General features: G+C 46.4%; 1 protein-coding gene across 3 annotated transcripts in view; it reads left to right on the top strand.

The window, feature by feature from the left end:
* The window catches only part of plxnc1 (plexin C1), a 215072-nt gene that overhangs the window by 46673 nt on the left and 142190 nt on the right, over positions 1–26209 (top strand). For all 3 annotated transcript variants that reach the window (XM_038810956.1, XM_038810957.1, XM_038810955.1), the window contains exons 4-7: positions 658–792; positions 6966–7066; positions 14771–14903; positions 22853–23021. In XM_038810956.1, the coding sequence (XP_038666884.1) occupies positions 658–792; positions 6966–7066; positions 14771–14903; positions 22853–23021 (538 nt within the window). The remainder of the gene's footprint in view (positions 1–657; positions 793–6965; positions 7067–14770; positions 14904–22852; positions 23022–26209) is intronic.

The raw sequence follows: 26209 nt of genomic DNA, 5'->3' as shown, positions 1-26209 counted from the left end.
ATCGGTTGCAGGCAGTGCTGCAAATTACTATTTGGTGCTTTACACAAGTTTAATCATGGGTAATCTGATATTTTACAATCACCCCCAGTATTATTGGAGCTGACCATTTCTGATTCCCCTGCACAGTATTTGTTTCATAAATCTGAAAATAATTAAGAAAGAAAGAGTCTTGCATTTATATAGCACCTTTCACAACCCTAGGACGCCCCTGAGCTCATTACCCAGTCAATGAAGTACTTTTGATAGGAGTCACTGTTGTAGCAGAGTGGGAGTAACAGCGATGTGACTAGAGGCAGATTTGTTGGGCAGCAGGGTAGCATGGTGGTTAGCATAAATGCTTCACAGCTCCAGGGTCCCAGGTTCGATTCCCGGCTGGGTCTCTGTCTGTGTGGAGTCTGCATGTCCTCCCCCTGTGTGCGTGGGTTTCCTCCGGGTGCTCCGGTTTCCTCCCACAGTCCAAAGATGTGCGGGTTAGGTGGATTGCCCATGCTAAATTGCCCGTAGTGTCCTAATAAAAAGTAAGGTTAAGGGGGGGGTTGTTGGGTTACGGGTATAGGGTGGATACGTGGGTTTGAGTAGGGTGATCATGGCTCGGCACAACATTGAGGGCCGAAGGGCCTGTTCTGTACTGTTCTATGTTAACTTTATATTTTGCAGCTAATTATGGACAGAGAAATGAACGTTATTCGCCCAATCGTTCTATATGAATTTGAAAATGAAGCTCCAATTCGTCACAAAGTGACATTTGATGCATTGGATCCAAACTACTTGTATCTAGCAGCTGATATGGAGGTAAGTTCATGATTTCTTTGTACAGTTTATCACAGCATTCCTACTTTATGTTCAATTGTTTAATTTATTCTTGAGATGTGGACATCATTGGCAAAGTTGGCTTATGTTGTCCATCTCTAGCTGCTTGTCATTGTTTAGTATAACTGAGTATCTTCCTCGGTCACTTCAGAAGGCATTTTAGACTCAGTCATATTTATATGGGACTGGGGTCACACATAGGCCAGACCAGGTAAGAATGGCAGGTTCCTTCCCTAAAGGGACATTTATGAATCAGTGGGTTTTAATGATAATCCAGCAATTATTTATTTTGATAGTTTTAAACTGAAATCGAAACCAAATTCTTAAAGTGAGATTTTAACTCCTATTCTTGGTGTTACTAGTCTATAACAGTAATCTTTACATTTTTATTATTAGTTTTATTAAACCTTTTCTATCTTCAGGAGAATGAAAAGCAAAGTTATGGGCTAGATTCTCTGGTCTCCCAGCCGTGGGTTTCTCGGCGTCGTTCCTTTTGCTGGTGGAGGGATTCTATACTCCCACCGTTTGTCAGTGGGATTTCCCATTGAAGCCACCCCATGCCGCTGCCAGCGGGAACAGAGAATCCGAACAGTTGGAAAATTCCGACCTATAAATGCAAAAGTATAGAAAAAAGAATGACATATATAATCTCAATAAGCTCTTTTCTGGGATCAGTAAGAATTAAGTATTTCATGTAAGGGTGCATTGTGTATACACCCACTATATAATATATACTATGTATATAATCTAAAGGCACCTGTCACTCATATGCTAACATTCAATGCGTGTTATGTCTCAAATGATTTATATACTGCCTCCCAATATGTTACATTTTCTGAATGAAACAATATTAAAAGTTTCTACTGTGTGCTTGAAGAGTCTGTTCCACAGATTGGCCCTCACTGATTGAGTATTCTTTACACAGATGTGGATGATGCAGATCTCTCAGTGAGTTGAGGGGAAGCTGTGTTCAGGAAAGTTTAGCTGTTAAAGAAGTGCAACATAGGGCGCGATCTACCCGAATGGGGACAGAGCGCCGAGAAACACCCCACTATCTAACACCCATCCGGGTCGGTTGGGAGCCTCAGCGCGGAACTCCCCAAGGAGGCCGCACGAACCCCCGTTTTCTGCACTGAGGTGCTCCATTCACCGGAACTCCTCAGTGCAGCAAGAGATTGGAATGCATTTTTAAATTATGCCCCGATCTCTCGAGCTCCCAACATAACCCCCATACTATCCTCCCCAGCCCCAAATCAAGATAAGGGGGTTCCAGCCCCTGCCCCGCACTCTCCCACAACTGTGTAGGGCACACCCGGGCCAATGACCTCCGTGCATAAACTGCCAGATTGGCACCCTGGCAGCACCACCTGGACACCATCACAGTGCCAGGCTGGCAGCCTGGTGGCATTGCCAAGGTGCCAGGCTGGCAATGCAATCGTGTGCCCAGTGTCAGGGTACGACCCTGCCAAGAGGACATGCACCTGGGGGCCTCTAATTCCCTGGGAGACCCACTCGAGTGCCGTTCCGTCTGGTCCCCGTTTGTGGAAACCAGCTCTGAACGACTCTTGCCCGAGGTCTCCAAGGCGAGGGAGTAAGATTCCACATCTGGTTAAATCTCGGGAACGCATATTAGAGTGAGACTAGCTGTCTCACTCTAATATGCCGATTTGCCAGAAAGTGATCCCGCCCACAATGGGTGGGATTCACATCACAAAGTCTCGCAAGATCCATTAGATCTCGCGAAGTGTGGCAAGTTGGGAAGATCCCGCAAGTGGGATTTCCTGGCATCCACCGTTCATGTTGCACCACGCTGCTTTTCAGGCGCACGTGACCGGTACAACATGACTGGTAGATCCCACCCATAGAAAATTAAATGAAGTAGTTAAATGTGGTTGGGTGTAGGACACTACATTGAGGAACTCCAGCAGTTTTCTTCAACTGAAATGATTGGCCTCCCAACAACCACATTAGTGTTAGGTAGAACTCCAAACGGTGGAGAATTTTCCCTTGATTCCCATAGACTTCAGATATACCAGGGCTGCTTGATGCCAATGTCAAGGGCAATCATCTCATCTGTCGAGTTCAGCTCCTTTGCTCATATTTGGACTAAGGCTGTAATGTTATCTGGAGCCAAGTGGCCCTGGCAGAACCCAAGCTAAGCATTGAGGAGCAGATTATATCTGTGACCCTTAATAGCACTGTCGATGATGCCATCCTTCATTTTGATGATGGAGAGCAGATTTGTAATTGCTTGATTGGATTTGTTCTGCTTGATAATGTGAGGGGATTTGTAATTGATAGGGCAGACTCAGTAATGTTTACATACTATAGCATATTTCGCAGCATGATAATACTGTTTAGGAGTCATTGTGTAACAAGCTGCTTATTGGTGAGTCTCACGGACTAGAGCACATTACCAATAAGCAGCTTGTTACAAATAGTATTATCATAATACTGTTACCACAAGAATACGACAAGAAGGTCAACGACTGCCACCACGCAGCAAGGGGGAGTTGGCATCAATCCCCCCCAGACCTCTCCATCCCCACACGAGCATCCTCCCACAACTCTCCATGCGGCCCACAACCCTCCCTTCAACCCCCCACCCAACCCTTCCTTTACCACCATGCACCCCCTCCCCATGCATGCGGTTAGCGATGCCCTCTTTGTGTCTCCGCAGGGAAAGCTCTCCCACAATCGCTGGGACAGGACCCAGACTGGTGGAGGAGTTCCGGACATAAAAATCCTCTTGACCTTTCAGGAACAGGTCTGGGAGGTGACAAGGTGGCTGGCGACAGCGCGGTCACCAATGCAGAGGTTGGCGCATGCCGCAGAGGTGAGGATCCAACGGGTCCTACCCGGAGGACCTGCCACACATGAGTTTTTATTACCATACACACCGACCCATCCCTCCCACTGACCACATTTCAAAGAACATAGAACAATACAGCACAGGAACTCAGCCTGTGCCGATCATGTGCCCTATCTAGACCAACTGCCTGTATCCTTCTATACCCTGTCTGTTCATGTGCCTATCCAGAAAAGTCTTAAAAGTTGCTAATGTATCTGCCTCAAATACCTCACTTGGCAGTGCATTCCAGGCCACCACCACCCTCTGTGTAAAAATACTTCACCCACACATCTCCACTGAACCTATCTCTCCTCACCTTGAACTTGTGCCCCCTTGTAATTGTCATTTCCACCCTGGGAAAAAGCCTCCAGCTGTTTACCCTATCTATACCCCTCATAATTTTATAAACTTCTATTAGGTCGCCCCTCAGCCTCCGTCTCTAGGGAGAATAATCCCAGTTTATTCAATCTCTCCTCGTAACTAATACCCTCTATACCAGGCAACATCCTGGTAAACCTTATCTGTACTCTCCAAAGCCTCCACGTCCTTCTGGTAGTGTGGTGACCAGAAATAGACACAATGGGCGGGATTCTCCGACCCCCCACCGGGTGGAAGAATCGCCGGGGGTCGGCGTGAATTCCACTCCTGCCATCCTCCTAATTCTCCCGCCCCCCAAAAACCGGTCCACTGTGAGTTGCGCCGCCTGCCTTGGAGAATGGCAGGGGTCCAGCGCGATTCAGTGGGCACCGGGGCTGCCCGAAATCTCCGGCCCGCAATGGGCTGAAGTCCCGCCTGTCTGTTGCCGGTCCAGCCGGCGTAAATTGGAGTAGGTCCTTTACCAGCGGGACCTGGCGGCGTGGGCGGGCTCCGGGGTTCTTGGGGGGACCGGGGGAATCTGGCCCCGGGAGGTGCCCCCACGGTGGCCTGGCCCGCGATTGAGTGCCGTGGGGGCACTCTATCCTTCTGCACCAGAGGCTGTGGTCCTCCGCCATTCCCGATGCGGAAACGAATCCCTATGCGCATCACAGTGCAATTCCCCTTATATTGGGTGGACTAAATACACACTGGGTGATCATTTCGTGGAATACCTCCATTCAGTGCAAACATTACCCTGAGCTTCCAGTTGCCTGTCATTTTAATTCTCCACTCCACCCCTACTCTGGGGCGGGATTCTCCGGATCCCCCCACCCCCCCCCCCCCCCCCAGCCAGGTTGGGGAATCGTCGGGGGACGGCGTGAATCCCGCCCCCGCCGTCCTCCGAATTCTCCGGCCCCCTCAAAAATCGCCCCGGTGTGAATGGCGCCGCCCGCCTCGGAGAATGGCGGGAACCGGCGGAACTCAATGGGCCCCGGGGCCACCTGAATTCTCCGGCCCGCGATGGACCGAAATCGCGCCTGTTCTTTGCCAGTCCCGCCAGCGTAAACTGCAGTAGGTCCTTACCGGCGGGACCTGGCAGCGCGGGCGGCCTCCGGGGTTCTCGGTGGGGGGGGGGGGGGGGGGGGAATCTGGCCCCGGGAGGTGCCCCCACGGTGGCCTGGCCCGTGATTGGGGCCCACCGATCCGTGGGCGGACCTGTACCATGGGGTCACTCGATTCTTCCGCACCGGCGGCTATAGCGGTCTGCTATTGCCGGTGCAGAAACGAAGCCCTTTGCGCATGTGCAGGGATGACGCCAGCACATGCTGACGTCCCGTGCATGCGCCGGCCGGCGGAGGCCCTTCGGCACCAGTTGGCGTAGCGCCAAGCCTCTTTCCCGCTGGCTGGCAGGGCGCGAACCACTCCGGGGCGGGCCTCACCCCTGAAGGTGCGGAGGATTCGACACCTTTGGGGCGGCCCGATGCCGGAGTGGTTCACGCCACTACTCTGCGCCGGGACCCGATTGCAACTAAAGTTGTCAGATTTCTTCAGGCATCTCTTCTGTTTCTTCACTTGTCCCAATACGACTCTTTTTTGTCTTGCAAAATCCTCCTTTTTTTCATTTAATCACTCCTGCTTTCCACCTATTTCAGACCGTACCGATTCATCTCATATTTCCAGCATCAGTATTTTACTTTTATGTTAGTGTTTATATTTTCTGATTTTCTCTCTAGATCGCAGTCTCTCTTTCTCTCCTTTAATATCTTCACTCAATCTGCATCCTGTTTTCAAATGAACAGATTAGTGACTTCTGCAAGTTTTTTTCCTCCTGTTTGTTCCTCCAAAACCGTATCTTGGAATCTTTTGATGCTGTCAATAATTGATCTGGCAACGTACAATATAATAAAGTCACTCCATCTTCTGCAAGTGTTCCTTCGCAGAAGTGACCAAACTATTTTAGTGAAACTCATGCTCTGTCCTACTCTAGGGTTTCTCTCTCAATCTCACTCTCTTCTATTATCTTGTAGAGTATTCAAAGTCTAATAGACACATTTGATGGAAGCAGCTCACATCACCAGCTTTAGCAAAACTGCATTTCAACTTGTTGGTTTGCTGGCATGTGAGCTGAGTAGAGTGTGGGCTGTTTTCTAATTATAGGCATGATGTTCAGTAGACTGTTTAGTTACAGAGTCTGTCTGCAAACATTTCTGTTCTAGATTTGCTTGATAAGTGCAGCGTGTGCCCACTACATCTGCTGGGCTTTATTTAGTGCACATTTAGGTGGCTGGAGTTGCCTCAGAATTTGCAACTGCGAACTATTACCATTGAGCCATGCAGTACAGAATGAGAACTAACATTTGGAAATGTATCATTGTTACTTCATGTTGCTGGGTCAAAATACTAGAACTCCTCCCTAACAGGACTGGAGGTACATCTACACAGGATTCAAGAAGATGGCTCACCATCACATTCTTGAGGGCATTTAGGTATGGGCAATAAATGGAGCCCATGCTAATGATGGCTCCATCCAGAGAATGAACTGAAATTACATTGTGACTTTCTGTTAATTGTATCTTTACAATCCCAATGAAATTGTATTTGATATCAGGCTGCCCATTACATGAACTTGGCTGTCTTCCTGAAGTATCTTTGTCCACCTCAAAGGGCCTATGTTTGTAACATCAGCAAATTTAGAGATTGCGCCCATTATGCCTAACTTGCTGAACATTAAAATCTAGCACTGATCCTTGCAAATCCCACTTCCAACCCTTCTCTGCTCCGAGAAATACCTATTAAGCCTGCATTTTCTGCCCGTCAATCAGTTTCCTGTCCAAGTTGTGACATTATCTCTGCTGTAGCAAGACTGAATTTGGTGACACATGCAAATGAACAGAATCCTTGTGTGAGTGAAGGGTGTCCTAAAGTTGCCATGTTCTTGTGTTTGTAGGTGAGAAGGATAAAGGTGGCTTCCTGTGCCAAATACAAGTCGTGCACCGATTGCTTGTCTGCAAAGGATCCATACTGTGGTTGGTGTATGCTGAATAAAAGGTCTGTTTCCAGAACATAGAAAGTTACTACCTGTAGTAGAACTGACTGACTTACAATACTCTGCTGTCTCCATCCATCATTGGTTTGCTCCAATTTGTAACAATAAGAACAAAATATTTTGTGAACAGAGTTAATCTATTTGGCTCCAAAAGCCCATCCTCTTTAGACTCGATTCCACAGCTGATATTTGGACTCCACTGTATTTGCCATCTGTCAAACCTTTCTTCCATTTCTCAAAATAACAAATGATTTGGGTTCACTGGAATTTCCAATTCATGCAAACTGCTTCTAACGTATTATTCATACTTGCTGTCTGCTTTAAAAATAGTTTTTTGATTTGTTAAATATTTGGCTTTTGGTAAACATGCATTATTATTATACTTAAAAAATTGGCCACAGGCAGACAGTAAATAATTTTAGTTCTACACATATTCTTTTATTGGAATTCGACAATTCATTATAAATTTTCTCTTTCACCCCTGTTTTACATTTTTTAAAAAGTCTTTATGTTCTTGGAATGTGAACTAGGTTGTGTTTATTGGCCTCCTGAATGGAAAAGATTTGTACAAGTTGATGAGTTGCTGGGCCACTAATGATTGACCATATAGTTGGGGGGGGAATGAATTGGAGACACATTTAGACGAGTGCATAACCACAGGTTTCCTACCATGTTGGTGGCCCAGTTGATGTTTTACGCTAACCTTATGTTTGTAGCTGACAAATGAGTCTGAACCGATTGAGTAGAAAGAAAACTTGGTTTATTATAATACTCTAGTATTTACGATTCCAGATTCTTGTCGGTTCCATACCATGCCAACTTTGTACAGAACTTAACCATGAGTGATCTAGGGCTCACAGCCGCCTTGGTGGGGGAGCTCTTATTCGGCAAGATTCATCAGGAGACTGATTGCTTCAACCCCGTAGGTCTCGTGTGGGTTATAACATTTACTTTGATTTTATATCTTCCTGTGGAGTCACGAGAAGCAGGAGAGCATGTATAACTCCACAGGACTGATCCACCCCTTGTCATAGTCCAAACCAACTTCCCTCCCAGGTCTTAACATTAGAAAAGCGGATTGTTTTTAAAAATTTCATTTACAGGATGTGGGCGTCGCTGGTTAGGCCAGCAATTATTGTCCATCCCTAGTTGCCCTACAAAAGGTGGTGGTGAGTTGCCTTCTTGAACCGCTGCAGTCCTTGAGGTGTAGGTACACCCACTGTGCAGTTAGGGAGAGAGTTCCATGATGTTGCCCCAACGACAGTGAAGGAACGGTGATATAGTCTGGGTGGTGAGTGACTTGGCGGGGTACCTCCAGATGGTGGGGTTCCCCCTGGGGTTCCCAGGTATCTGCTGCTCTTGTCCTTCTAGATGGTAGTGGTCGTGGATTTGGTAGGTACTGTCTAAGGAGCCTTGGTGAGTTACTGCAGTGCATCTTGTAAATGGTACACATGGTTGCCATTGTTCGTCGGTGGTAGAAGGTTTGAATGTTTGTGGAAGGAGGAGCAGTCAAGCGGGCTGCTTTGTCCTGGATGGTGTCAAGACTCTTGAGTGTTGTTGGAGGTGCACTCATCCAGCCAAGTGGAGAGTATTCCATTACACTCCTGACTTATGCCTTGTAATGGTGGACAGGCTTTTGGGGGGAGGGGGAGTGTCAGGAGGTGAGTTACTCACTGTAGGATTCCGAGCCTTTGACCTGCCCTGGTAGCTACAGTATTAATGTGGCTTGTCCAATTTAAAAGTAACCCCCAGGACGTTGATTGTCGGGGATTCAGTGATGATAATGCCATTGAATGTCAAGGGGCGATGGTTAGATCCTCTCTTGTAGGAAATGGTCATTGCCTGGCACTTGTGTGGCGCAAATGTAACTTGGCTCTTGTCAGCCCAAGCCTGGATATTGTCCAGGTCTTACTGCATTTGGTCATGGACTTCATTATCTAAGAAGTCGCAAATGGTGCTGAACATTGCGCAGTCATCCGCAATCCGTGGAGCTGCAACCAGCGACAACAACTTGAGCCAAGATAAATGATAAGGCCTGAGGACTAATTTTCGTCATTCTTGAGTGTAATGAACTCCAATTGGCTTTATTGGTTGGCCAATTGGAGTATGAGCTCCCTCAATGATAGCTCATTGAGGGGGCCCATATAATCACCTGTGTAGGCTTTGTGAGCCAGTCTTAAGTTGACTGGACTGCTAGCAGCACTGTTTGTAGCTGCTCCTGTAATATCGTTATTGTAAATAAATATTGGTGTGTTGACGGAACTGCTGCCTCCTGTGGATTACTACATTGAGCCTCTCGGTTTGGGTGAGCGCTTGTCGCACATCATCAAGGCTGGGCCCAGACTAATTTATGGGCCATTTTCTAAACATTTTCTCCTTCGTTGTGGACTTGCCTTGTCTTTTTTTAAAAATATTTTTATTCTCCTCCTTTTTCACATTTTCTCCCGAATTTACACCCACCAACAATAAACAATAATCAGCAACAGATATGTCAATCCCCATAACAATAACAATGATCCCATCCTCCCAACAACCCCCAAACATCAGCCCGCATGTTTACATAAACAAGTGACAAAAAGGAATCAGGGATTGCCCATAATCATCCTTAATATACACAACCCTCCCACCCACCCACCTCAACTAATATTCGATGTTATCTAGTTCCTGAAAGTGCATAATAAATAAATGCCCATGACTTGGAGAACCCCTCCGACCTTCCCCTCAGTTCAAACTTAACCTTCTCACGGGTCAAGTATTCCAGCAAGTCCCCCCGCCACGCCAGGGCACAGGGTGGAGAGGCCGCTCTCCATCCCAGCAGGATCCGCCTTCGGGCGATCAACGAGGCGAAGGCTACGATATCTGCCTCCGCACTTACTCATTTACTCTCCGGAGCACCTCACACCAGACCCCCTCCTCTATAACTTCTCCCAACTCTTCCTCCCACTTTGATTTGATCCCTTCCAGTGGTGCCTTATCCTCGTCCAAAATAGCTCCGTACACCACTGACACTACCCCCTTCTCCAGCCCCCTTGTCGTCAGCATCCCCTCCAGCAATGTGGAGGCCGCTTCCTCCGGGAAGCTCGGTCTCTCTTTCCTGGCAAAATCTCGAACCTGCATGTATCTAAACATTTCTCCTTGCTCCAGCCCATACTTTGCTTCCATTTCCCTCAATCCTGCAAACTGACCCCTAAGAAACAAATCTTTTAATGTCTTAATCCCCTTCTCTTCCCATTTCCGAAAACTTCCATCCCATTTCCCTGGCTCAAATCTGTGGTGGCCCCGAATCGGCATTTCCCTTGACCCTGCCCCCAACCCGAAGTGTTGGTGAAACTGCCTCCAGATTTTCAATGAAGCTACTATTACCGGACGGGGGGGGGGGGGGCTTGCCTTGTCTAATTCGGTTGTGGGAACATTTTCCAGAACAGTGGACTCTCACTGCCCAATGAACCAGTTATAAGGACAGTATTACAGCATATTACAAACCCCAAATTGTCACCTAATCGGAGAGAGACAGCATGGATTTGTACGGGAAGGGCAATGTCTGAAGGTTGCATATTTTGAACAGGTGACTGAAATAGTGGATAGGGGAATGTCTATAGATATAATTTATATGGACTTCCAAAAATGATTCAATACAGTCACTCATTACTATCCTCAGCTCATTGTTTAGCTGTTAGCTAAAGTTAAAGTCCATTGATTGAAGGCAAATTATTGACCTGGCTAAGAAATTGGCTGAACTGAAGGAGAGGGGCTGGTTTAGCTCACTCGGCTAAAGCGCTGGCTTTTAAAGCAGACCAAGCAGGCCAGCAGCACGGTTCGATTCCCGTACCAGCCTCCCCGGACAGGCGCCGGAATGTGGCGACTAGGGGCTTTTCACAGTAACTTCATTGAAGCCTACTCGTGACAATAAGCGATTTTCATTTTCAGATAGAGAGTAAGGATAGTGAGCAAGTACTCTATTGGGCCAAATTTGGGCAATTGGGACTAGCTTAGTGGTAAAAACTGGGTGGCATGGACAAGTTGGGCCGAAGGGCCAGTTTTCACGCTGTAAACCTCTATGACTCTACTCAGCAAGATATACCTAATAGTATCCCAAGGGAACTTGTGTTGGGTTCAGCCATTCATCATATTTATCAATGGCTTAGGTGATTAAATTGAAAGCTAGATATCCAAATTTGCTGCTGAAGCAAAGATGCGAGACATTGTGAACAATATAAATTAAAGTATAGCATTACAAACGGATATTGACTGATGAAATGATTGGACAGAATCATGAGAAATGAATTTCAATGTGGGCAAATGTGAGATTATCTACTTTGGACCTAAAATGGTAGAACAGGATACTTTTTAAAAAATTAATAATAATAATCTTTATTGTCACAAGTAGACTTACATTAACACTGCAATGAAGATATTGTGAAAAGCCCCTAGTTGCCACATTCTGGCACCTGTTCGGGTACACAGAGGGAGAATTCAGAATGTCCAAATCACCTAACAGCATGTCTTTTGGGACTTGTGGGAGGAAACCAGAGCACCCGGAGGAAACCCACACAGACACAGGGAGAACTTGCAGACTCCGCACAGACAGTGATCGTACCGGGAATCGAACCCGAGACCCTGACGCTGTGAAACAACAGTGCTAACCACTGTGCTACCGTGCTGTTATTTAGGGGATGTGAGTGTCACTGGCTGGGACAACATTTATTGTCCATCCCTAATTGCCCTTGAACTGAGTGGTTTGCTGGGCCATTTCAGAATTAACCACATTGCTGTGGGTCTGATTCCTTTCCTAAAGGGCATTAATGAGCCAGATGAGTTTTTGCGACAGTCGACAATGGTTTCATGAGCATCACTAGACTTTGAATTCCAAATTTTTTCATGAATTCAAATTTCACCATCTGACATGGTAGGATTTGAAGCCTTGGAGCCCTAACCCTGGGTCTCTGGATTATTAGTCCAGTGATAATACCACTCTGCCACCACCTCCCTTTCTGAATGGTAAAAAGTTAGAAACGGCGGATGTCTAAAACCACTTGGGGCAGAATTTTGAGCCCGAATTAGCCGTCAGCGAGAACCGTGAAGTGGGTGGAAAATCGCACAAGTCGGGAAGAGCAATTCTCACTGGCGAGATCACGTTTCCTGATTTTTCACGCCACTCACCTGTAATGTAATGAAGTTCCCGCCAATAAAGTTCAGGGACCTCATTTAAATACACCAACATATAATTAGCAGTGGTTACTAGCTACGTGATGGCAGGTGATGCAGGAGCAGTCTCCCCACACAATGGGGAAGGTGGGGACAGACAGAATTTACAGCGCCCGTTAGTCATCCCATTCAGGACACGACAGGTGGCAGCGTCTCGTTCCCTCGTGAGGTTAGAACGTGGTTTATAAATGCATTCAACTACCCTCATCCTTGTGGGGGTCACACTGAAATTGTCAAGGTCGAGACACTTCATTCAGGCGGAATTGAGAGGGGTAACTGGGATGGCAATTGTGTCAGAGGGGAGGGAGTGAGGCTCATTGGAAAGGCGCTCACACAGAGGGATATAAATGGGTGGACCCTGAGAGGGTTGTAGATCAGGGCATTGTCAGAACTCCCCATTGCTCACTTTTATCTTCTCTTCCTTTCAGTTTGTGGTTCGACAGGATCATGCAGCCAGTGGGGCTGGCAGTTCTATTGATAGCTGTGGAGCAGTAGCAGCAATATCAACGTGCAGCTCGTTTTCGGGCTGCACAGGTGACCTCTGCGGCATCTCCCAGGCTGCTGTGCGTAAATGCATAAGGGAGGTAGATGGATGAATTATTTGTGAGGGCTCACCTGTACGTCAACTTTGACCAGGACAGGGTGAGCCAGGACGCCAGGACCATTGGCTTCATCCGCATAGCTTGCCTGCCAAGGTGCAGGGTGTTACCGACTGTGCCCGCCTGGCCTTGCATTCCCGATGGCAACATGGGGCCCTCTTTCTAACCCCCAATGAATTCCACTCCCTCATCATCCAGATTGTGTGCAACAACACCATGCGCATTATGCTGGTGTGTACACGTTCCCTGAGGAACGTCCATGACAGCTACATCTTGGGACTTTCAGAGATCCCAGCAATCCCCCCCCCCCCCAACCCGGCCAGAGGTCATCATGATCGTCGCACCATTCACGGGCATGGTGCAGAATCAATATTTCAGGGGGAACATGGTGCTATGGGTGTTCAACATCATTTTTTAATACAAACTTGTTATTACACTGGTGATGGCGATGCCCACTATGTGACTATCTTTTCATGGCCTTCCTCTCCCTCCCACTATGCATAGATGTATCCTCAGGATTCACAGGTGACGTTGAGGCGGCCTGCTGACTTCAACGCCCTGTTGCCTGAGATGACCTTGGCGGCTGCCCCTGGCGGCCGGGGCCTTGAGGGTCTGGGCCTGTTTTCGGGTAGCATGGGTGTTGCAGTGCTGCCCTCCTTGCTGTGTGTTGGGCTGGAGGTATGTCACTCAGAGGGAGGGGGTTTCAGATGGGCTGGACACCCTCAGTGTCTCCTGGGTGAAAAACCTTGGGCTGTGCTCCTACCTACTCTTTCCTTTGGGTGCCCTGCCTGGGCACCTCCATGGGGTAGAGCGACAGTTGTAATGAGATCCAAATGTTCCTCTGTCTCTGACACTCTTGGATTCCCACTAGTGCCTGCGGCAGGCAGGCAAAGCCCTGCACAATGGAGCTCATGCACTTAGCCATGACGGTCATGAGTTGAACCATGGGCAGCATGATAGCATAGATTGGTTTCCACCGGGTTCCTCCCACAGTCCAAAGATGTGCAAGTTAGGTGGATTGATCATGCTAAATTGCCCTTAGTGTCCAAAAAAAGGTTAGGTAGTGTTACGGGGATCGGGTGGAAGTGTGGGCTTATGCAGGGTGCACTTTCCAAGGGCTGGTGCAATCTCGATGGACCAAATGGCCTCCTTCTGCACTGTAAATTCTATGATTCTATGGAATGGCATCACCATCATGGAATGCGTGCCCTGCTGGGCAGCATGGTGGCCAAGTGGTTCGCACTGCTGCCTCACAGCGCCAAGGATCCCGGTTCAAGTCCGGCCCCGAGTCACTGTCCATATGGAGTTTGCATATTCTCCCCGTGTCTGTGTGGGTCTCACCCCACAACCCAAACGGTTGTGCAGGCTAGGTGAATTGGCCACGCTAAATTGCCCCTTAATTGGAAAAAAATAATTGGGTACTCTGGACAAGGAGATATAGTCAACAAATTGGAACCTGACCTTTCAGCTGTGAAGTAGACAAACACCGGCACAGAAAGGATGATAGATGTTCAGAACTCGCTTCTACCAATTCTAGATCAATTATTTATTTTAAAACTGAGATTGACGGATTTTTGCTAACTAAAGATTGTGAGGGGTGGAACATGCTTGAGGGATTGAATCCTCCTGTTCTGATGTACCTCTGGATGGCAGAGAGATGTCAGACCAGATAACCTTGGGTTCACCTCAAGAGTGTGGTTATAGAGGGAGGAGTAAACCCATCTGCGATGTGCTACATGTTGAAATGCAAACAACGTTTTGACACGAACGTAAAATTAACTTGTTTCTAACTTGCATATTAAGAATTTATCCAATGTTCAGTGTTTTGGACATTACAGATTTTCAGCTATGAATAATATATAACTCCCAATCGGTACTATGTGTAAAACTCATATTTTAAAGGTGTTCCTTTGCTAATGAATGTGAAAACTCAACTAATCCAGTTTACTGGATTGCCATCAAAGAAAAAATCAACAACTGCCCAGAAGTGACCATTGTCCCTATGGCGATAGATGATTCCTTCAAGAACGTAAAGGTAATGCTCCAAAATATCTTAAATTTGGAAATAACATAGTGGGAAATTTGACAGTGTTATGCTCGTATAAAACATTGAAAGATCATACTGTGCTCATTTCTGGCCTCCACATTATATAAAAGATATTGAGGCACTGGAGAAGGTACAAAAGGAATTACACGGATGATAGCAAATTGAGAGGCTTTACCCATCAGGAAAGAGTGAACAGGCTTTTACATAATTTGAGGCCATTTGGCGTATTGTAACCCTACTGACTAAAATGAAAGAGCTACTGTGGCACGGTGGCTAGCACTGTTGCCTCACAGTGCAAGGGACCAGGTTCGATTCAGGCCTTGCGTGAATGTCTGTATGGAGTTTGCATGTTCTCCCTGTGTCTGTGTGGGTTTCCTCCAGGTGCTCCTCCCACAGTCCAAAGATATGTAGGTTAGGTTGATTGGACATGCTAAATTATCCTTTGGTGTCCAAAAATATGTGTAGGTTATGTGGGGTTACGGAAATAGGGCGGGGCAATGGGCCCTGGTAGGCTGTTCTTTTGGAGGGTCGGTGCAAACTCTGTGGGCCGAATGGCCTCCTCCACTGTCGGGATTCCATCCAGCCTAATCCCACTTTCCAGCCCTTGGTATGTAGTCAGTAGGTTAACGCACTTCAAGTGCATATCCAAGTATTTTAAAAAATGTGATATGGGGTTCTGTCTGTATCAGCCTTTCGGGCAGCAAGTTCCAGATTCCCACAACCCTCTGAGTGAAATCGATTCTCCTCAACTTTCTTTTAACCCCTCTGGCAATTATTTTAAATTCAAGCCTCCAGGTTGTTCACTCTCTGCTAATGGAAATAGATAGACCTTTCTTACCCACTCTCTTTAGGCCCCTCATAATTTTATTTGCTTCAATTAAATCTCCCTTCAGTCTCCTCGGTTCCAATGGCTATAACCGCCCAAACTATCGTCAGAGCTAAGATTCTCCATTCCTGGCAACCTCCTCTCCTCTGTACTCTCTCTAGTGTGATTACATCCTTCCAACATGTGACCAAAACTGTACACAAAACTGTGGCATAAGTAGTGTTTGTACAGTTCTAGCATAACTTGCTCTTACATTCTATGCCCAGGCTAATAAGAGAAGGTATCCCATGAACCACCTTATCTACCAACCCTGCTACCTTAAAGGATCTATGGACATGAACACCGAGTTTCCTTTTTCCTCTATACTTCTCAGAATTGTACCATTTATTGTGCATTCCTTTGCTTACGTTTCTTTCTCCACTGCATTGCTCACACTTCTGTGGACTGAATTCCATTTGTCACTTTTCTGCCCACCTGATCTGTTTACTGATTCCTTCCTGTGGTCTACAGAGTTCTTCTTTATTATCACGTGGCCAATTTTAGTATCACCTGCAAATTTTTTAATTGCACCAACCTACATTTAAGTCTGAATCTTCACCTAAGAAGAGCTAATATTTGCATTAATCTTGGAAAATTCCTGATGAAATCCACCCAATGTCCGAACTGGTTGCACCCATCACACCCAGAGCAAACAAGGAAGCTCAGAGGTTCAACTAAATGCAACCCCTCAACGATGGAACATGTAAAAGTACCGATGTGGCCTATTCGTTGGCTCAGAGATGTAGAGTAAAGGATTGCAAAGGTGATTCTGGATAGGAGCGAAAATAACAGGGTAGTTGTTATGGGGACTTTAACTTTCCAAATATTGACTGGAAACACTATAGTTCGAGTACTTTAGATGGATCCGTTTTTGTCCAATGTGTGCAGGAGGGTTTCCTGATGCAGTATGTAGATAGGCCAACAAGAGGCAAGGCCGTATTGGATTTGGTACTGGGTAATGAACCAGGACAGGTGTTAGATTTGGAGGTAGGTGAGCATTTTGGTGATAGTGACCACAATTCGATTACGTTTACTTTAGCGATGGAAAGGGATAGGTATAAACCACAGGGCAAGAGTTATTGCTGGGGGAAAGGCAATTATGATGCGATGAGGCAAGACTTAGGATGCATCACCTGGAGAGGAAAACTGCAGGAGATGGACACAATGGAAATGTGGAGCATGTTCAAGGAACAGCTACTGCGTGTCCTTGATAAGTATGTACCTGTTAGGCAGGGAGGTAGTGGTCGAGTGAGGGAACCATGGGTTACTAAAGCAGTTGAATCACTTGTCAAGAGGAAGAAGGAGGATTATGTGAAAATGAGACGTGATGGTTCAGTTGGGTCCCTTGAGAGTTACAAGTTAGCTAGGAAGGCTCTAAAGAGAGAGCTAAGAAGAGCCAAGCGAGGACATGAGAAGTCTTTGGCAGGTAGGATCAAGGATAACCCTAAAGCTTTCTATAGGTATGTCAGGAATAAAAGAATGACTAAGGTAAGAGTAGGGCCAGTCAAGGACAGTAGTGGGAAGTTGTGCGTAGAGTCCGAGGAGATAGGAGAGGTGCTAAATGAGTATTTTTCGTCAGTATTAGCACAGGAAAAAGACAAAGTTGTTGAGGAGAATACTGAGATACAGGCTACTAGACTAGAAGGGTTTGAGGTACATAAGGAGGTGGTGTTAGCGATTCTGGAAAGTGTGAAAATAGAAAAGTCCCCTGGGCCACATGGGATTTATCCTAGGATTCTCTGGGAAGCTAGGGAGGAGATTGCTGAGCCTTTGGTTTTGATCTTTAAGTCATCTTTGTCTACAGGAATAGTGCCAGAGGACTGGAGGATAGCAAATGTTGTCTCCTTGTACAAGAAGGGGAGTAGAGATAACCCCGGTAACTATAGACCAGTGAGCCTTACTTCTGTTGTGGGAAAAGTCTTGCAAAGGTTTATAAGAGATAGGATGTATAATCATCTGGAAAGGAATAATTTGATTAGAGATAGTCAACATGGTTTTGTGAAGGGTAGGTCGTGCCTCACAAACCTCATTGAGTTCTTCGAGAAGGTGACCAAACAGGTGGATGAGGGTAAAGCAGTTGATGTGGTGTATATGGATTTCAGTAAAGCGTTTGATAAGGTTCCCCACGGTAGGCTATTGCAGAAAATACAGAGGCATGGGATTCAGGGTGATTTAGCAGTTTGGATCAGAAATTGGCTAGCTGATAGAAGACAAAGAGTGGTGGTTGATGGAAAATGCTCTGACTGGTGTCCAGTTACTAGTGGTGTACCACAAGGATCTGTTTTGGGGCAGCTGCTGTGTGTCATTTTTATAAATGACCTGGAGGAGGGCGTAGAAGGATGGGTGAGTAAATTTGCAGATGACACTAAAGTCGGTGGAGTTGTGGACAGTGCAGAAGGATGTTACAAGTTACAGAGGGACATAGATAAGCTGCAGAGCTGGGCTGACAGGTGGCAAATGGAGTTTAATGCAGAAAAGTGTGAGGTGATTCATTTTGGAAGGAAAAACAGAAAGGCAGAGTACTGGGCTAATGTTAAGATTCTTGGTAGTGTGGACGAGCAGAGAGATCTCAGTGTCCATGCCCATAGATCCCTGAAAGTTGCCACCCAGGTTGAGAGGGTTGTTAAGAAGGCATACGGTGTGTTAGCTTTTATTGGTAGAGGAATTGAGTTTCGGAGCCATGAGGTCATGTTGCAGTTGTACAAAACTCTGGTGCGGCCACATTTGGAGTATTGTGTGCAGTTCTTGTCGCCACATTATAGGAAGGATGTGGAAGCATTGGAAAGGGTACAGAGGAGATTTACAAGAATGTTGCCTGGTATGGACGGAAGATCATATGAGGAAAGGCTGAAGGACTTGAGGCTGTTTTTGTTAGAGAGAAGAAGGTTAAGAGGGGACTTAATTGAGGCATACAAGATGATCAGAGGATTAGATAGGGTGGACATCGAGAGCCTTTTTCCTCGGATGGTGATGTCCAGCACGAGGGGACAGAGCTTTAAATTGAGGGGAGATAGATATAGGACAGGTGTCAGAGGTAGGTTCTTTACTCAGAGAGTAGTAAGGGTGTGGAATGCCCTGCCTGCAACAGTAGTGGACTCGCCAACACTAAATGCATTCAAATGGTCATTGGATAGGCATATGGACGATAAGTGAATAGTGTAGAGGGACTTTAGAAGGGTTTCACAGGACGGTGCAACATCGTGGGCCGAAGGGCCTGTACTGCGCTGTAATGTTCTATGTTCAGGTCTTCAGTGATACTTAAATGATGAAATCTGCAGGTACTTGAGTACCTACACTGTAGCAGTGTTGCAGTTCAGAGTTCAGGTTGCTTTGTGAACTTTTACATACATGCTGTAGTTTTGAACTATGGATAGTGATTGTAGATTGTAGGAATATCTCCCAGCGATACAGTGGTGCAGTGGTTTGCACTGCTGCCTCACAGAGCCGAGGAACTAGATTCGATCCTGGCCCCGGGTCATTGTCCGTGTGGAATTTGCACATTCTCCCTATGTCTGTGTGGTTATCACCACACAACCCAAGGCTATGTGAGTAGGTGGATTGGTCACGCTAAATGGCCCCTTAATTGGAAAGATTTTTTAGAAGATTATCTCTCATCGACCATTATCCTCTGGTGCCTGCTACGGAGCCAAATCGTAGATCCAACTTGCCATTTTCCCTTTGACCCCGTGAGTCATTTCCTTTTCTGGCCAGTTTGACTGTGGGACCTTGTCAAAGGTCTTAATTAAATTCACGTAGACTTTAACTCTCCATGTTGCCTCCTCAAACATTGAAACAAGTTAGTCAGACGTGACCTTCCATTAACATATTCATTCAGAGTGTCCTCAATTTAATTTGTATCCTTTTAAGTTGTGTTCTTGGACATTTTTGTATATCACTTAGCTGACCTAGCAGCCCATAATTACTTGGTGTATCCTTTTCTCCCTTTTTAAATAACGGTAAAACGTTAGCAGTTCTCGATCTGCCTGTAGGCAAATAAGATGAAAAATGATGGTCAGAATCTCTGCTATTTCTTTCTTTGCTTCTCCTCACAGCCTGGGTTACATTTAATTGGGACCTAGTGATTTATCCATTTCCTAATATGCTAAAGCTCTGAGCATTTCTTCCATCACTATGTTTATCTCATCCAATATTTCACTTTCCTCCGCAACTTCAGCATCTGCATTGTCCATTCCTTCTTGAAGACAGCTATAAAGTGTTCATGCCAATGTCTTCTGCCTCCTGTCACAAAGTACGCTGATGTTATCTGCGAGTGTATCCCAACTTGGAACCGCAGATTGTGGGGCGTCTAGTTTTGATTTTGTGAGGAGATCAGTTACAGATTGGATTGGATTTGTTTATTGCCACGTGTACCGAGGTACAGTGAAAAGTATTTTTCTGCGAACAGCTCAAACAGATCATTTAGTACATGATAATAAAATACAAAGAAAATACATAATAGGGCAACACAAGGTAAATACATAGACACCGGCATCGTATGAAGCATTCAGGAGTGCAGTATTAATCAGGGGGTCAGTCCATAAGAGGGCCGTTTAGGAGTCTGGTAACAGCAGGGAAGGAGCTGTTTTTGAATCTGTTCGTGTGTGTTCTCAGACTTTTGTATCTCCTGCCTGATGGAGGAGGTTGGAAGAGAGAGTAAGCTGGGTGGGAGAGGTCTTTGATTATGCTGTCCGCTTTCTGCAGGCAGCGGGAGGTGTAGCTAGAGTCAATTGATGGGAAGCAGGTTCGTGTGATGGACTAGGCTGTGGACATGCCAAATTTGCTTAGTTTCATGAGGAAGTATAGGCGTTGTGCTTTCTTGGTAGTAGCGTCAACGTGGATGAACCAGAACAGATTTTTGGTGATTACCACCCCTAGGAATGTGAAGCTGCTAACCATCTCCACCTCGGCCCCGTTGATACAGACAGGGGTGTGTACAGTACTTTGCTTCCTGAAGTCAATGTCCAGCTCTTTAGTTTTGCTGGCATTGAGGGATAGATTGTTGTCGTTGCACCACTCCACAAGGTTCTCTGTCTCCCTCCTGTATTCTGATTCATCGTTGTTCGAGGTCCAACCCACTATAGTCGTATCGTCAGCAAACTTGTAGATGGAGCTGGAACCATATTTTGCCATGCAGTTGTGTGTGTATACAGGGAGTAAAGTAGGGGGCTAAGTACGTAGCCTTGTGGGACCCTGGTATTGAAGAATATCATGGAGGAGGTGTTGTTTATTCTTACGGATTGTGGTCTGTGGGTCAGAAAGTCGAGGATCCAGTTGCAGAGTGAGGAGCCAAGTCCTATGTTTCGGAGCTTTGATAAGCGAAACCCCAGTGAGAATAAGTAGGCCAGTAGTCAGGTAACAATTATATAAGGCTATTAATTATAGGAAAGAAATGGCAAATACACACATACAGGACTACTCTACTCTCATTCCAAATTTAATAACCAGCTCTACATCGATATACTCAAATCTGGGAACCATCTTTTTCTTGGTCCAGTGAAGATTTTTTTAAACTGCTGTTACAAAGGTTTTCTGCACTGCCTTGGCTCTGAGCTGCAGTACCTTGTTTGCTGTAAACGTGGCCTTCAGGCTTGGTGGCTGGAAACTGGCTTATCTGCTTTCTGAGACTGCTAGTTGGTAACTGCCTCCTCCTGGCTTCTCAGGGTCTGGCCAGTTATACCTTTGTTGTTCTTTGATTATGCCTTCTCTATTCAGCTGTCTGCCCCTATCAACTTCCTTGACTATACCTGAACATATGTATATCTCATGGGCCTTCCCAATTATTATCTAAACTGCCATTCTAAACTCATTACCGAGAGAGACGCATACCAATTAAGGCTCTTTGAATACTGTCTCCAGGCAGATTCATAACACTTCACACCCACATTCTCTTTTTGATCTTTAATTGTTAATGATTTTTGCTTATTTATGTATTCTTGCCCTTTATGTATTTGTAAAACATTTGGGGTTGTTATTGATTTTACTTGCCGATATTTTTTATAAATGATTAAGAGGTCGCCACTAGAGACATGAAAGGGATTTGGCAGGGTAAATATAGAGAAGATGGATGGAATCTTGCATTCTGGAGTCTTAAGTTCTGTGACAGGCAAGAAAGTAAATGTGATTCTAGCTGGACAGTGGGACGGCTGAATATGCGTGATCTTCTGCTATTGAACTCATTAATTATGCATCCATGAGGACCATGGTGAATCTCGTGGTGGGACAGGCAGGAAGTTGCCTGCCCCACCGTTACCTCCAGGAGTTGGAGATCCTGACACTATGCGGCGGGTCGTAGAATCTCCGAGGGCTGCGTGAATCACGCCACATCGCTCCGGCACCGGGACGCGATTCTCCGGAGGGCGGAGAATTGGCGCAGACGCGGTGCCGGTCGGGGCCCGCTCTACGTCCCCGTGGGTGGCCTGGTGGGGGGAGAGGGGGGTCCAACCCCGGGGGCCGGGGGTCCTCCGCTGTGGCCTGGCCCATGATCGGGGCCTACTAATCGGCAGGCCGGCCTCTCGGGCTGGGGGCCTCCTTTGTTCCGCGTCGGCCCCTATAGCCCTACACCATGTTGCGTTGGTGCCAGCGTGGAGAAGGGACCCACCGCGGTGGGTCCCACCACGAGATTCACCATGGTCCTCACAGATGCATAATTAATGTGGTGGATAGGTGACTGGCATTTCCCCCATTTTCTCCTCCACACCCCCAATTCCACAAAATCTGTGAATATGTCCCCAGAGAGGTGGGGGCTGTGGTGGGGGAGAATACAATTCTAGCCATGGAGTAGTTCAGGCAATTAACATTGATGCAATTAAGAGTCAGCTAAATAAACACATGAAGGAGAACAGATAATAGAAGGATATGTTGATGGGGTTAGATGAAGAAAGGTTGGAGGAGCTTTAGCATGAAATGTAAACACGATCATAGAACAGTTGGACAATTGGACTATTTCTGTGTTATAATCCCTGTGCAATTTCAAGTAAAGGAGATATAATATTGCAAGTTGATGTTGTTGCAATGCCCTAATTCTATGGATTTATTTTGTGATTGTATTTTCATGTCAAACATCACCTTCTAGCTCTTTACGGTAGAAGGAAGAGGGAAGCTCAGCAATTTCATGAATGAAAATACAACTTGTACGCTGAGGATTGCCAGAAACAATGAAGTCATTTGCACAGCCAGCAACAAAACCAAGTGTTCCTGCCAGGTGTCCAACAATATCTACACTCAGCTCAAAAACCAACCAGGTACCAGATAATCACACGGGACATTCACCTTCAACTGGATTGCTCGGGTTTGGGAAATCCTCCAGTTGGTGAAATGCTGATAATCCTCGTAAACCAGACATCATTTAGGATTTTTTATAGAATGACTGGAGATATAGAGGGAGCTTCTCTTTGTTTCATGATGAAAACTTTATGTTTGATGTGCCAAAATCACAGTTTAATAACTGGATTCCCAGTCAATGGTATCTTCAAACCCGCAGAATAATGCTATTCCCTGGTGTAACTGAAGCCAGATTTTAACCCAGCCCGTGCAGCAAAACTGAGGTGTCTAGCTAGTTAAAATAATGGTGGTGTGGGTGCTTTGTGCCACATCCAGAACACTTTCCGGCACTTTTTAAAAAAAAGTATATATTTTTATCAAAACATTTAACAATTTATATCAACAAATTACAAGCAACCAGAGTAACAGGAACCCCAGTAACTGAAAACAACCCAAACAATCCCTGCTCCTCCCCACTAAGAGCTAACAATGACCAGATCATTAAAGTGCAAGATAAACAGCTGCCATCTACGATAGAACCCATCAATCACCATGATCTTGACCTTCCCGAGGTACCAGAATTCCATCAAATCACCCAGTTATGCTACTGCACTGGGTGGCACCGTGTGCCTCCAGCTCAGCAATATACATCACCTGGCCAACAGCAATGCGAATGGCAAAGCATCTGCCCCAGACCTCAGCTCCGGCTGATCCGACACGCCAAATACAGCGACTAACGGACAGGGCTCTAAGTCCACATTCAATGCTGAACCAGGACCTCCAAAAACCCACCAGCTTGGTACAGGATCAGAACATGTGTGTATGATGAGGAGGCCCTCTCGAGCATCGCTCACACTTATCCTCGACCCCCTCAAAAGACCAACTCATCCTGGCCCTGGTGAGGTGCGCCCCAATCACCACCTTTAGCTGTATCAAGCTCAACCTTGCACAGGATGACGTAGCATTCACCCTACAGAGAGACTCACTCCACACCTCGTCATCCAAAATAGATCCTAGCTCCTTCTCCTCATCCACCGAAGCCTGCTCTTCCCCATGGGACGCCTATATATCCGAGATGTACGAAAATAAGGATGTATGGAAGGTGATTTCGCGGTTTGGATCAGTAATTGGCTAGCTGAAAGAAGACAGAGGGTGGTGGTTGATGGCAAATGTTCATCCTGGAGTTCAGTTACTAGTGGTGTACCACAAGGATCTGTTTTGGGACCACTGCTGTTTGTCATTTTTATAAATGACCTGGAAGAGGGTGTAGAAGGATGGGTTAGTAAATTTGCAGATGACATGAAGGTCGGTGGAGTTGTGGATAGTGCTGAAGGATGTTATAGGATACAGAGGGACATAGATAAGCTGCAGAGCTGGGCTGAAAGGTGGCAGATGGAGTTTAATGCGGAAAAGTGTGAGGTGGTTCACTTTGGAAGGAGTAACAGGAATGCAGAGTACTGGGCTAATGGCAAGATTCTTGGTAGTGTAGATGAACAGAGAGATCTCGGTATCCAGGTACATAAATCCCTGAAAGTTGCCACCCAGGTTAATAGGGCTGTTAAGAAGGCATATGGTGTGCTAGCGTTTATAAGCAGGGGGATTGAGTTTCGGAACCACAAGGTCATGCTGCAGCTGTACATAACTTTGGTGCGGCCGCACCTGGAGTACTGCGTGCAGTTCTGGTCACCACATTATAGGAAGGATGTGGAAGCTTTGGAAAGGGTTCAGAGGAGATTTACTAGGATGTTGCCTGGTATGGAGGGAAGGTCTTACGAGGAAAGGCTCAGGGAACTGAGGTTGTTTTCGTTAGAGAGGAGACGGCTGAGAGGTGACTTAATAGAGACATATAAGATAGTCAGAGGGTTAGATAGGGTGGACAGTGAGAGTCTTTTTCCTCGGATGGTGATGACCAACACGAGGGGACATAGCTTTAAATTGAGGGGTGATAGATATAGGACAGATGTCAGAGGCAGTTTCTTTACTCAGAGAGTAGTAGGGGTGTGGAACGCCCTGCCTGCAACAGTAGTAGACTCGCCAACTTTAAGGGCATTTAAGTAGTCACTGGATAGACATATGGATGAAAATGGAATAGTGTAGGTCAGATAGGCTTCAGATGGTTTCACAGGTCGGCGCAACATCGAGGGCCGAAGGGGCCGTACTGCGCTGTAGTGTTCTATGTTCTATGTGCTGCCCTCCTCCGACCCCATACACAAGAATATCCTTTACAGCAAAGTAGAAAGCAGTGCCTCCGAGAAAGTTGGAAATGCCCACCAAACAAAGTCTTGCACCTGGAAATATCTGAACATGTCCGTCGCCCAAGCCCTGCTTTCTCCTTCAACTCCTCCCAACTCGCAAACCACCCTTCCAAAAACAGGACCCTCACCCTCTCCAGCCCTCTACCTTCCCACCCCCTGAATGTGACATCCAATCTCGCCGACTCAAACAAATTGTTTGTATAGATTGGGGCCCAACTTGATACCGCTGTCAGCTGAAAATGCTGACAGAGTTCCCATCATATTATTAACGTTGAGTCGACTACCAGATTTACAAAAACTTCGCTCGAGAAAACTGCACACCAGCGCCACCCGGTCTGACCCTTTACATGACCCTGACTTCATCCGTATCCAACTAACAACCTACTCCCAAAACCACCCCAATGCCTTCTCCACATTGGGTTCCCAATAATACAACTAATTAGGCCCCCCAACCTGCCTTTCCCTCTGCAGACCCCTCTCCGAACCGAAGAATTCTCCCGCCCATTATGACCCGCTCCATCTCCAGAAAAAATTACTTTGGCAAAAAAAACTGGGAGCAATTGAAATATGAGCACAAGTCGCGGCAAAATAGTCATCTTAATAGATTGAACTAGGCCTGCCAGGAATGTTGTCCCATCTCTGCAAGTCCGCTTTAACTCTGCTTGCCAAGATTGTAGAATTCAATTGGCAAAGTTGAGCTCAGTCCCGGGACACCTGAACCCCCAAATAGCGAAAACTGGTTCCCACCAGACACAATGACAGCCCCCCAACCCATCACCAACTCTCCTTCCCCCCCCCCCCCCCCCCCCCACCCCCCAATAGAGGGCTAACCGCAAAATATTCACTCTTCCCAACATTCAGTTTACATCCTGAAAAGGAACCAAACCTCTTCAATATTCATTATCTCCCCATAA

This window comes from Scyliorhinus canicula, chromosome 11, assembly GCF_902713615.1.
Source record: "Scyliorhinus canicula chromosome 11, sScyCan1.1, whole genome shotgun sequence".
Lineage (NCBI taxonomy): Eukaryota > Metazoa > Chordata > Chondrichthyes > Carcharhiniformes > Scyliorhinidae > Scyliorhinus > Scyliorhinus canicula.
The sequence above is the reverse complement of the archived record's forward strand: the minus strand, read 5'-3'. Positions and strand labels throughout refer to the sequence as shown.